General features: G+C 38.3%; 1 protein-coding gene across 1 annotated transcript; it reads left to right on the forward strand.

Annotated features, from left to right (window-relative positions):
- Positions 1–3,238: 3,238 nt before the first annotated feature.
- LOC122319604 lies at positions 3,239–4,806 on the forward strand. The gene is made up of 2 exons (XM_043207121.1): positions 3,239–4,279; positions 4,345–4,806. The coding sequence occupies exons 1-2, from the start codon at positions 3,239–3,241 to the stop codon at positions 4,804–4,806; spliced, it is 1,503 nt and encodes a 500-aa protein (XP_043063056.1).
- Positions 4,807–13,075: the final 8,269 nt, after the last annotated feature.

The following is a 13,075-nucleotide window of genomic DNA, read 5'->3' on the forward strand; positions in this document are numbered from 1 at the left end:
CTTCGACAATTTTGGTATCCGGTAATAGCGGCAAGTACAAGAATTTCATAAATAGAAGATAAGCCGGTTTATTGCATTTAAGCATTTTTTCTAGACCATATGTTTTTCTTGCATTTCTCTTGCATGCTTGAGTAAAATGGAACCAGCAAGAATAAAAATTCATGGAAGGATGCAAGTTTTTTAAGGCGTTCCGCATCGCTGTTTCGTAGTCGGAAATAAATGATGCCCCTTTTAAGCAACAAATATTTGAATCTACATAGGTGAATAAATGCTGATAACAGAGCTCCGTTTTGCGCGTCATTAAGACAAATAAGAATGGGGTGATCTACATAATAATAAAAACAAATTAATTTTGACATTAAATTAAACTGAAGTAAAACACATACCTTCTGCATATGCTTTATGTAAATAATAAGTAGTTGCTTAAAATCTCCAAACGGGCATACTTTGAATGTAGCATCAATTAAAAAATGCCGACTCTGCTCCTCAATATTTGCTTGCATCAGAGTAATCACTTTGTCCGACGAAAATATGCAATATGCAAATGATCCAGACGTGTAAAGTTTTTTAAAAAAAACATTCGGAGAACTTCCCTTGGTCATCCCAAAACGACTCATGATGTTTTCATCTTTAAATGCTTCAAGTACGTCCACTGCGGAAGTTGGAGATTTGGGTAGAAAGGGTTGCCTCTTTCTTTGCAGAGTGCGTTTGACAGTGTCGTAATTGACTTCGATCTCCGCTTGTCCTTCCGTTTTTCTAATTAGAGAACAAAAAAGGATTTGTATTATGAATGCACTTGTGTATTTCTGTATTGTGTACTTTTCAAGAGTATATACACACTCAACATCTGCTTGGCTCTGGCGCGCGTATTGTTTAAATTTGAAGTTTATTTTATGATTATGTTTGAAGTTCAGTTTATTTCATTACTTTAATTTATTCATTTTACTCCATCATTTTACTTTTATATAAATAATAAATTATATATTATTATTATTATTATTAGTAACTATAATAAAAATAAATAATAACAATTTAAAGTAAAATAAATCATTGTTTTTTATATATATGTAAAAAAAGAAATGAAATTATTATTATTATCTGAAACGAATTTATTCGAACACTTTTATAATATTATAAAAGTATCTCAAAAGATACCAAATACGTCCCGTGAATAATATTAAAAAAGTATCGCGAATGATACAAATCCGTTTCGTAAATAATATTATAAAAGATTCCGAAAATGATAGCTTTTGCTGCCACAAAACCCCTGTCAGATGATTAACTTAAGTATCGTTCGCGGATCTGAAATCGGACGTTTTGTCCGCCTGAAGTCCGCAAAACTATCGTTTTTAATATCATAAACGGAATTTTTGTCTGCTGGGATAACATCCAAAAGTTGGCGTGTATGTACATATGTATGTATTAGAGGTGGCCCGTGCACAAAACCTAGTCCCAAGAAAAAGACCGAGGCCTGTTCGCCGCGCCCACCTCTAGTATGTATGTATTTACGGAAGCGCTAAAGGCTCATGTACATAGAGCGCTAACGGTTCTTAGAACAACACAAAGAATTTACTTACTCAGCCAAAACATCATTAAAAACTTTTTTGTTGTCATTATTGGAGCTACTTTGACACTTTTTTTTAACTTCAGACAGCACTTCAATTTTCTGCATTTCCTGGCCCTGCGGACCATGAAAATGCTGCACTTGCTCCGTCTTCGAATAAACGCGAGTCTTATCCGCACTTAGATAAACCCGAGCTTTGCAGTTTTTGATACGACACACGTACGCAATGTCACCTTCTTTTAATTGTCTATTTTTAACATAGATCTGATTGTCATCTGGCGTATACAATAATGTGGAGCACCCGGCTCGGCTTCCCTCCTTAAATTCAAATTTAATATCCATTTCTTATTTTTTTCTTAAAAAGCGACTGAACACTGTGCCAAACCGAAATCAAATGGCTGTAGTCGCAAAGTAAAGAAGATCAGTGGCGCCAAGTCATACTGACGTTTACACAGAAAAAAATATTTGTATACAACTTCAAGTATTTATTAAGAATAATCTTATTTTTAAACCCACAACAGAATGCAACCTAAAAACTATTTAAAGAATATACATACTGACCAAACAAGAATTTGTATAAAATAATAATATATAATAACATACTTAAATGTAAAATTAAAAAAAAAATTTTAACGTGTATTTATGCGCATTTATACATGTACGTACTTAGAAAAGCGCACTTTTGGCGCGTGTCTTTCTTTGCAAATGATCATATACATATGTACATTGTATGTACATATGTACATACATATATATACCATATATACTAAAATATCATATACATAATATATATCACCGCTAGGAGATATGTCATTTTGAGTTCGGAGGAGATATGTCGTTTTGAAAGCGTCATATCTCCTCCCGAAGTTTTTTTAAGCTCGGAGGAGATATGTCGTTTTGAAAGCGTCATATCTCCTCCCGAAATTTTTTTGAGCTCGGAGGAGATATGTTGTTTTGAGTTCGGAGGAGATATGTCGTTTTGAAAGCGTCATATATCCTCCCGAAATTTTTTTGAGCTCGGAGGAGATATGTCGTTTTGAATTCGGAGGAGATATGTCGTTTTGAAAGCGTCACATCTCCGCGCGGAGCTATGTCTCCTCTCCTCTCCGAGAGGATATATGACGCTCTCAAAACGACATATCTCCTCCGAAATAAAAGCGACATTCGCGGCAGCATTCGCGGTGGTGGCCTATTGGAGGGTCACATATGAGGACGACGACGTGTAGGTGAGCTTCGTGAGTGCGAAGACGAAGTGTGCCCCAATGAGAACGATGACGATCCCACGGCTGGAGCTGCAGGCAGCAGTTCTTAGAACCAGGCTGATGAACACTGTCAAGGAGGAGCACAGTGTGGTCATCACGGACCTGGTGTTATGGACGGACTCTAAGACGGTGCTGAGATGGATCGGCAGCACCCACCGCCGGTATAAGCAGTTTGTTGGCAACCGAGTGGCGGATATTTTGGAGTCGTCGAAGGTTTCCCAATGGAGATGGGTGCCTACAGCCGACAATGCGGCTGATGATGCGACGCGGTCGCAGAAAGGAGTCGACCTTAGCCAGGAATCAAGGTGGCTAAGAGGACCTGCATTTTTGAGGCAGCAGGCAGCCAGCAGCCAGCTGGCCGGGGCCTGAGGAAGGAACTGAGCGTGTTCCAGATGCCCCTGATGAAGAAGAGATGCCCAGTGAGTTTGCATTAGTTGCGGCAGACGATTTTGTTATTCCGTTTCAGAGATTCTCGAGCTTCAGTCGCCTGGTGAGGACCACAGCCTGGGTCCTACGGTTTGCGCGCTGGTGCCGCAAACAGCGAAACGAGCTCGAGGAATACGGCCTTACTGCAGCAGAATGTAAGGCCGCGGAGAACCTGTTGGTCAGACAGGCACAATTGGAGTCGTTCCCCGACGAGATGAGGTCGGCGGAAACTGGACAGGACGTCGCTAGATCGAGCGACATTCGAGGGTTGGTGCCCTACCTAGACGAGGACGGGATTCTGCGAGCTTACGGCAGAATTTATGCCGCACTATGCATGCCGTACAGTGCGAGGAGGCCCGTATTACTGTCACACAGGCACAGTCTGACAGAGCTGATTGTGAGAGACTTCCACGCCACGATGAAGCATCAAAATGTGGATGCTACGATTGCGGAGATCCGGACAAAGTTCTGGGTCACAAAGATGAGGCGTGTGATGCGGAGAGTCATCTCATCGTGCAACGAGTGCAAGTTGCAGCGAGAGCGGCCGATGCCGCCGATAATGGGACCCCATCCGGAAGACAGACTGGATGCGGGTGGATGGCCATTCAAATACACAGGACTGGACTACTTTGGGCCACTGCTGGTGACTGTGTCCCGTCACAAGGAGAAGCGTTGGGTCGCCTTGTTTACGTGTTTGACGACAAGGGCGATTCACCTGGAGCTGGCGCATGACCTGTCGACGGATTCCTGTGTAATTGCGATCAGGAACTTCGTCTGCCGTAGAGGGCCAGTATATAGACTGCGCAGCGATAACGGCAAGAACTTCGTGGGAGCTGACAGGGAAGCCAAGCGCTTTGGTGACGTATTCGAGATGGAGAAGCTTCAGAGTGAGTTGTCAAGCAGAAGCATTGAATGGGTTTTTAATTGTCCAGCGAACCCGTCTGAGGGCGGAGTTTGGGAGCGCATGGTGCAGTGCGTCAAGAGAGTACTGCGTCATACCCTGAAGGAAGTTGCGCCGGGGGACGATGTATTGGAGAGTTTCCTGATTGAGGCGGCAAGTGGCTCACCCACTTGCCTGTGTATGCGGACCAGGAGGCGCCGTTGACGCCAAACGATCTACTCAAGGGAGTAGCCAATCTGCCGGATACGCCTGGATTGGATGCGGAGCTGCCCAAGGAGGGTTCTACGAGGAAGCAGTGGAGGATTGCTCGCCTGCTACGAGACCGTTTCTGGAGGAGGTGGGTCATGGAGTACCTGCCTACGCTTGTGCGCCGCGAGAAGTGGTGCCGCCGAACGGAGCCCATCCACCAGGGTGATATGGTCTTCGTCTGCGATCCTGCCTTGGCCCGACGAGAGTGGCGCAAGGGCATCGTGGAGGAGATCTACAGCGGAGCTGATAGAGTCGTCAGACGCGCTAAGGTGCGCGTGAACGACAAGGGCCTATCTAGGACAATGATGCGACCCGTCTCTAAACTTGCAGTTTTGGATTTGAGTGAAGCGGTTCTTCACGGGGTCGGGGATGTCGCGGATCGAATATTGTTATCGATAGGCTAGTTAGTATTTTTGAGAAGTCCGAATGTGGAAGGATTTGTAAGCCCATATGTGTCTGGGCACATAGTTTTTCGCCATTGTAAATTGCCGGGAAAATTTAGCTTTTCATTGTCGTGTAAGAGTTGGAGGACACACTGCGGTGAGCTAATAAGTTAAATTAGTTGCAATTGTGAAACATTGAATTCTTCCAGAATAAAACGTGTTCTACTACCACGGATTAGTCTGCCCTTTCTTTCGGGAACCAATGTGTGGGGTAGCCGTTTAAGGCAACTCCATGTGACGCACGACGACAGCTTGAAAGAAGTTTTTTTTAATATTCGTTTGATAAAAGCGGCGCTCGAATTAGCTACCGTTTACATATTTATACTTATATTGATAATTAATAATATGTAATATATTTAATAATCGGTACCCAGGGGAGGCCATTACAATTGTAATGGGGTCTTATATTTATTTGACCTTCGAGTCGACTTGAAATGTTTAAATGTTCAACATTAAAACATTTCCATGTTCCCCAACTAAGCTAGTTTTCTAACTATTGCTTTTTATTATATATTGCCTCTTTTTTTAATTATATAATTTAATTTTTTTGGTCGTCAATTATTTTAATGTTTTAATTTTTTTCACTTATGAGATAAAATACTGAGTTTAGCTTGACTTTTTTGTCTATCGGCAATAACAGTCCACTTGCAATGTTTTAAAAACAAAACTTTTATAAGTTTTTTTAAAAGATCTATTTGATGCTCATAACATTCATTTTCTACATGAAACCATAATGAAAAATCACTACTCTCATGGTGCCTTTAGTTTTCCAAAGTCCGATTCTGTCGAGTAGTTTTTCCCATATATAAAAAGCTCTGATGGAGCTGTTAAATGCTCGGTTTCTTTTAAAATTACCGATCTGCATTTATCGCAACTGGATTAATTAGTTATTTCAATGGGTATATCATTGCACAAAAAATTATCTATATTTTGGTCAAAGTACCTCTCATTGCCTTCTACAATTTCAGAAAAAGATACAGAGTATTCTTGCTGCTGTATTTCTTTTTTTTCAATGCAAGGCTGATATATAATCGAATCGAACTCTATTGGCAACATCACATCATCATTTGATTCGCAATTAGAGTTCTGGGAAAATTTAAAAATGTGTAAGGATATAAGCTTGGCAATTATTATATTAAATTCATTAACTGAAGGATTTCTGCAGTTACCACCTTTTGCTCGAACGCACGCAAATATATTTTCAAGGGGATCCTGGTTAACTCTACTTGTTAAAATAAAAAAGTGGTCCGTGTTGTCCTTAAATATATCTTTGACGAGTCCAAATATAGCTTCAGTAGTTTGGACCAAGCCATCAAGACAATATATATTATTCCCGTGATATTTTACGCTCTTTAGGTATTCCTGCATTTTCTTTAGTTTATGCCAAACAGTATTGTTTTCTTGAAGTGCGCATTTCATGGGGTTTTTGTCAGTTAATACGCTGCTATTCAGGCAATCAAAGTAATCATTAACTTTTTGGACAAATGCAGCAGTAGAAGCTGCAACTTCGGGACTATTTCAATTAAATTGATTGTTTTGGTTACAAGTTTTGATTGCCGCTGCAACTGTGTGACTAAGTGTCTGAGTTGCCAAACATACCCGCATTAGCTCAAATCTAGTTGGATTAACGTGACTCCTTGTTAATTTAGCCATTCTCGTTACTGATCCCTGATCTAACCTCTCGGATGACATCAAAGTCAACTCGTCCGTCAGGGGTTTCAAAATTAGCTTTTGGAAAATTATTTCTAATAGACTTGAAAAGATGCGGAATGTCATGAAACATATAATATTTTTCACTATTTAAGGTAAAGTAAGGTTTCTTATTGGTGACTTCAAGTATTGAGGTACATTTTCCGTTGTTACCTCCTTGATCATAAACAACATCCCTTACTTTGAACCCAATATTTTCAGCAATATTAATGTTTTTATAAATAAGCTTTTTTAACCAATCGCCTTTTATATTTGTTTCCGGCACGAAATAGTTCAATATAAATTTCCATTTCTTTAAAATACCCCGAATCACAAATACGCAAATGTGGCTCCCCATTTTATTAGAGCGATCAATTAAATGCTCTAGTCCATCTATTATATCAACTGATACATTATACGTTAAGTTTTTTTTATTGCTACTTCATCACAAGTTAATATGCATTCTTTACCCGATTCATTCATTTCCTTAATGGTTTCTCTAAGGGCTGAGTACAAACATTCGTTGTCTCCCGGCTATAATTTTTTAATGCTGTTCCACTTTTGTAATGATGATGGACTGGGTAAATTTAATTTTAATGAGTCCCTTTAAAACGCATATGTGGAACAAATGCTCTGAGCAAACCATTTTACGGAATCATTCTATCTTGTATTTGTGCCTTTTTTTCTTTCAGAAGCATTTTTGCCAATATATTTTCATTTCCCGTTAAATTGATTTTATCTATTTGAGAAAGTAGGTTTTTTTCGGACTTAGATTCCAACCTTATTATCTTTCGTTTTAAATTTGAGTTTTCTTTCCTGAGTATTTTAATTCGAATTTGTCTTTCATCAGACATTTTTTTATAAGAAATATATATATTTTTTTTAAACATTTTTAATGTTTTAGTGTTTTTATGACACTGACGACATATTTTACATGTGAGCGGTATCTTTTTTGCGCAGGCGACCTTACAGCATTAAAATTAATTTTATCATTATTATTATATTTCATCAGGGGTCGATCTGGGATTATTCCTTTCTTCAGATATCTTACCCCAATTTCATCTGGGAAGAAATGATCGTGGCATAAAAACAGCCACAAAATCCTCCGTAAATTGGCACTTTTCCGCCCATTTCATTAAAATTGTTGGATCCTTTTCAGGAAACCTAAACAATTTAAGTGTGTGTGTAAACTGCACCTGTTCCCAGTTATGTTTCTCCTTTTCTTTTCGGCCATAGCCAGGCAATTCCAATGGGTCAATAAAATATTTGTATATTAAAAATAATACATTTTAACTCTAACCTTTTTCAAAAAGCAGCAGTAGCAGCAGCACGTAGTATTAAATTTTCTCTTATTTATCACTACCAATCGCAATTTATAATTCCCACATATATTTCCGTACTTTAGCAATGCAACCAAACAACATTAATTGATTGTAAACACAGTTTTATTGCGAAATTTAAAAAAAAATCGAGGAGCTCTACGTATAGTCAGCTTTAAGCAAACGTATTAAGAGAAAAAGAAAACGTATTAAAAGGAAAAACAAAAAAATTGGCGCGCTTTTCTTCCCACCCATAATTGCGCGCTTTTTTAAAAAAATCAAAATAAAATAATTTATCAGAATCTTATTTGCATTTTAAATATTGAAAATGGATAATTTTTATACTAGTAATTTGACTAAATAACTTTAATAAATAATAAAAACATAAACAAAGTAAATTTTTAAAACTACTGTAATTTAAAACAAAGAATTTTCCAAAAAAAAAAGAAATTACATTTAAAAAAAAAATATTTCATAAAAATAATTCATAAACTAAAATATTATTTATAAAATAAATAAAAATATGGGAACTCTTTATTGCAAAATTGATTTCATTGATGCACGAAGTGCGGACATAAGCACCGAAGAAGCATTGTCTTTCACACGTCGCACGCTAAATACTCTAATGAAAACTATTCTAATATAACATCATATTTGAAAATTATTATGCATTATTATGTACATAGATTGTGCTATTATTATTTCTATGTTGAATTTTAATAATTGTTATGTTAAGGCAATGCAAATCTAGAGTTTTTAAGTGGTGGCAATTTATTAAAAATAAAATAGATTTAAAGTCTAAGAACTTCTAAAATGAAGGACATATTTTGTAATTTTTACAATGCATGTGTGCACCAATACAGTGGTCAGCTGTCGCTGTATGCGTACAAGAGAGCTGCTGGCTCTAGAGCTCTCCGCTCTCTGACTTTTGAACAAAATTTCGAGAGAGCCTGGAGCCACTTGAAAAGCCAGCACGAAAAAATCGTGTGCAAAAAAATCGTATCTTGTTATTCTAATGTCTTTGGTATTACTAACATTTGTGCTTCCGAATCCTCCTTGCTTAGGTTGGTCAACTCTTAGTGATAGCATTTTCCAAAACAATTGCTGAATGTTCTTTTTTCTTTCTGAAACCATGCTTTTGTCGACGGCACTCGCTATCCTCCATTTCTTTACACCAATTTTATTACCAGCATGAAGTACAAATTCAAAAAATCTAACCCAGCAATGTAGTGGACTTACACCATGTTTTAGGTTGCCCAAAATCGGTACAAACTTAAGGCTCTTAAAGTTTTTGTTGCACAAAAAATCTTTTGGAGTCGCATTGCAAATGGGGCAAGCCTGGAAAGAGTTCGTATTTGTAAGGGCGTTAAGAACTTTTACATCATACATTATAACCAGCCCTACATCGAATTTGAATAAGGCGCGTGCGCGCGCCCAAACGAGCCACGGGCCACACTAAACCAGAAACCCGGCCACACTAAATCGGGTAAATCGATAGCACAAGCAAAATCGATGGACCCAGCCAATCCCTATATAAAGCGGGCGGCTGGCCTCTGGGAACTCAGTCAGTGGTCGGCAGCGATCGGATGGAAGTCATCAACCAACAGCGACCAGCCAGCTCTACAGCAGGATCTCCCAGTGGTAAATATAACAAACCAGGATAGTAAGTGTTCATTCCTATTGCCTTTGCTGACATAAAGGTCCAACAACAATTCTCTCTGCTGACTTGGGGGTCCAACAACAACTCTCTCTGCTGACTTCAGGGTCCAACAACAATAACAATTGTCTCTGCTGACTTCAGGGTCCAACACTAACAACAGTTCTCCCCGCCGACTTTCGGGTCCGATAACAACACGAGGGAGCCGTTTACAGCCGGAGGATCCAGACGCGAGAAGCTCCACCCACGGATACCGTTTGCAAAATAATTATTTGTTTATACTTTAGGTTCATTTTAAAGTATTATAAAAGTAAATTTAAAAGTAATCTTCAAATGCGTTTTACGCTTTCCATATTTTCATAAAAAATGCTAGAGCTTTTAGTTGGCTGAATACCGTTAGGTCTGGTGGCGAAATCGGAAAGGGTAAAAGAAAGGAAGCGTCAGTCCTAGCATTGGTTACTGTCAACCTAATCTAAAGATTTCCACGAATTCGGCTTGGGCTTCAGCAGTGTGACGTTTCAATCGGCCTTTTCAAATCTAGGCATCATCGGGTGCTGTTAATCCAATATAAATTGTCTATAAGTTGCGTGGGAGGCGAGAAGAGGAAGTCAGCAAGGATGTAAAACGAAAGCCACCGCTATTCGCCGCTCTGAGCCCTAGTGGTAGATTTTTGGGGTGATAAATTTCGTCGGCAGTTAGTTATGTATTATTTTTATTAGGCTCGGCGATTAATAAAGAGTTTAAAGTTTAAGCACTTACGGAATTGAAGTGGAGGTTGTAGCTGCAGCGAGACGGAGTTTCAAAAGCGACAAGAGAAAAAGCTCAATATACTGTCACCGTTTGGGTTTTTTTCGCTGAACAATGCAGTTGTCGCGAAGCCGCAATCTTTTTTTTTAACAACTTTCATTCATGTTTAATTTTCTAACATCATAAAATTCTTTAGTATTTCAAGTAAATAGCCAAAAAATATTAAGGGGGGGGTAGGGTTTTAATGGGAGAAAAAAACAGGTTTTTACAGATTTTTTTTTGGGCGTACGGTAAAAGTAAATTTATTTCTGATTATTGTACATTAAAGAGTAGTATTTGAACTATATTCTATGAAATATTGGTTGAAAAATATTGAAAATTGACCGAATGGCAGCAATTCTTCGCAGGCGCCTCAGAAAAAATACATTTTGCGGTGCACATCATACCTCAGCACTGGATAATCTGATATGAAATACCCAAAGTTTTTCCATCAATTTTCATGTCCCTCTAGGTATCCCTGTCGAGTTTTTCCATTTATTATAATTTTTGAACTTTTTACAAAACTTGAAAGTGAAAATACCGATTTTTGGCCAAAGTTCATGACTATTGTTGTTAATAATAAAAAAATTAAAATCAAAAACGAAAAAATCTCGACAGGGTTACCTCATAAATTATGTAAGGAAATACTGTAAAAAATTTGAGAACGATCGGTTGAATAGATTTTGAGATACAGAGTGCACCGACTCAAAAAACATCGATTTGAGAAAAACGTGTTTAAAGTTTTTGTTGCTGTCTTCCCCGCTGAGGGATTACTCAGGTAGTCGTTCGAGACCCGCCTACTTCCAAAGCTATATCTTTGTGAGTTTTGCTCCGATTGACTTCCTATTTACAGACAACAATCTTGAGTTACTATACTTTCATAATATGCAATTAAAAAAAATCACTTTTTTTGAACCCTCAAAACCCTACCCCCCCCTTAACAAAGAATTTGGAAAACCCAAAAACGTCCTAGCAATCAAAACTGAATCGAAGTTGCCAGAAGCAGTAACGTAGTTTAAGGCATCGCTCGGCGATGAATTCCCCACTTTCCTCATTGACACACAACTCTATAACGATGTTGTGGCAGAACTGAGGGACCTGCCGCTCCACATTATTGCAGTCTAGGGTGGAGGATTCTGCGACTCCTTAGGTCCTCAGGAGGCCGAAGAACTCGATAAAGGGCTGGCACACTATGAAGAATTGGACATGTTTTTTTGGCATAAATTAATATCTCGCAATCTATTTGAGATACTATAATTTTTTTTTAGTCTTATACACACCTTTAAAATTATTATATGATGTAAAAGATCTGTAGGCTTACTTTCGCTACGGTATCTGTAACTTGAATATTGACCTTGTCCATGATCCAGACTTAAGTCCAGAGCCTGTTTAGCGGTAGAGCGCACCAGAATGTTGTACGGGCTTGCTTATTCACTTCCTAATTATCTTCGCTTTAGCTGGGTGAAAGGCTAGTATTTTTAGTACTGCAGCCAGATCGTTGACCCCATTCTTCCGTGCAGCTATACTCGACGCTTGCAACAATAATCCGTGGTTATGTTTTTTGAGTCTTGATTGCTTGGTTGCTTTCTCTGCCCTCTTGCTTCTTTCAACCCAAATGTTGTTTTTGGACGACCAGCTTGATGTCATTTAGGCTCAGCTGTGCTTGAATTTCCAAGTATGTTCAAGCTAAGATTGCCTTCCGTCCATGCCGGGTATTTTGCTGCAAATTTATCCAGCTTTCTATTGCACATTTTCCATTTCTTCGATAAATTAACATGAAACATGCGCGCTTTCTCCCATATGCGACTTTTATCAATTTCATAAATGCTTTCGTCGATATGCCCACAAATAAATTTGATTATAGCACTCAGTTTTTCACGAGCTACCCATTGCGTGCGCCACACTTCTAAGAGGGCCGCATTGCTTATTGAGAGGTTGCTACCTAAAAATTTAATTTCCGCGAAAAGTCGCAAATTAAGTATATACAGCTATGGGCGGATAATTGGCACAAAAAAATGTACGTATAAAAAAAAATTTTTTTTAATTAAATGTTGATGAAATGAAAAAAACATGACATTTTTAAGTCTATGCTGTGGGCTCTTAACTAAGAAAGAAAAATTTCAAATTAACATACAATTTCAAAAGATATTTTTAAAATATTAAAAAAAAAATCAAAAGTTGCCTGCTCATATAATTGGCATAGATTCATTTAAATTGTTATAAAATTAAAACTATTATTATTTTGAATTGGTAATTTGTTTTTGGTATTAGTACTTGGTACTGTAACCATTATTTCGGAGTACTGCTTTACATCTGCTGCTCATACTCTTCACCAGCTTGTTGCGCCGATCCTTGGGGATAGAATTCCAGGCTTCTTGAACACCCTCCCTTAAATCATAAAAATTTTTTAATTTTTTTTGAGAAATGGCCACTTTTACATCGTTCCAAAGGTTTTCGATTGGGCTCAAGTCTGGACTTTGTGCTGGCCAATCTAAAACCTTTATTTTCTCCTCCTTTGAGGAATGCTTTGGGTCGTTATCATGCATAAATGTCCACTTAACAGGCATGTTTTCAAATGCATATGGCTCCATTGTGTTTTTTAAAATATCTAAATATTGGAATCGATCCATTATTCCATTGATTCGGAAGATCGGACCCACACCGTGCCAGGAAAATGCTCCCCAACAATGTATACTGCCTTCTCCATGCTTTATGGACTTTATTGTGTACTTTGGATTGAGAGCTTGATCTTTTGGACGACGCACAAATGTTTTTCCAT

This window comes from Drosophila yakuba, chromosome X (genome assembly GCF_016746365.2).
Source record: "Drosophila yakuba strain Tai18E2 chromosome X, Prin_Dyak_Tai18E2_2.1, whole genome shotgun sequence".
Taxonomy (NCBI): Eukaryota; Metazoa; Arthropoda; class Insecta; order Diptera; family Drosophilidae; genus Drosophila; species Drosophila yakuba.

Coding starts and splice junctions, on each gene's coding strand:
- LOC122319604 (XM_043207121.1), top strand. CDS start 3,239: ATGCCCAGTGAGTTTGCATTAGTTGCGGCAGACGATTTTGTTATTCCG. Junction 4,280..4,344: donor AAGTTGCGCCGGGGGACGAT/GTATTGGAGAGT, acceptor TATGCGGACCAG/GAGGCGCCGTTGACGCCAAA.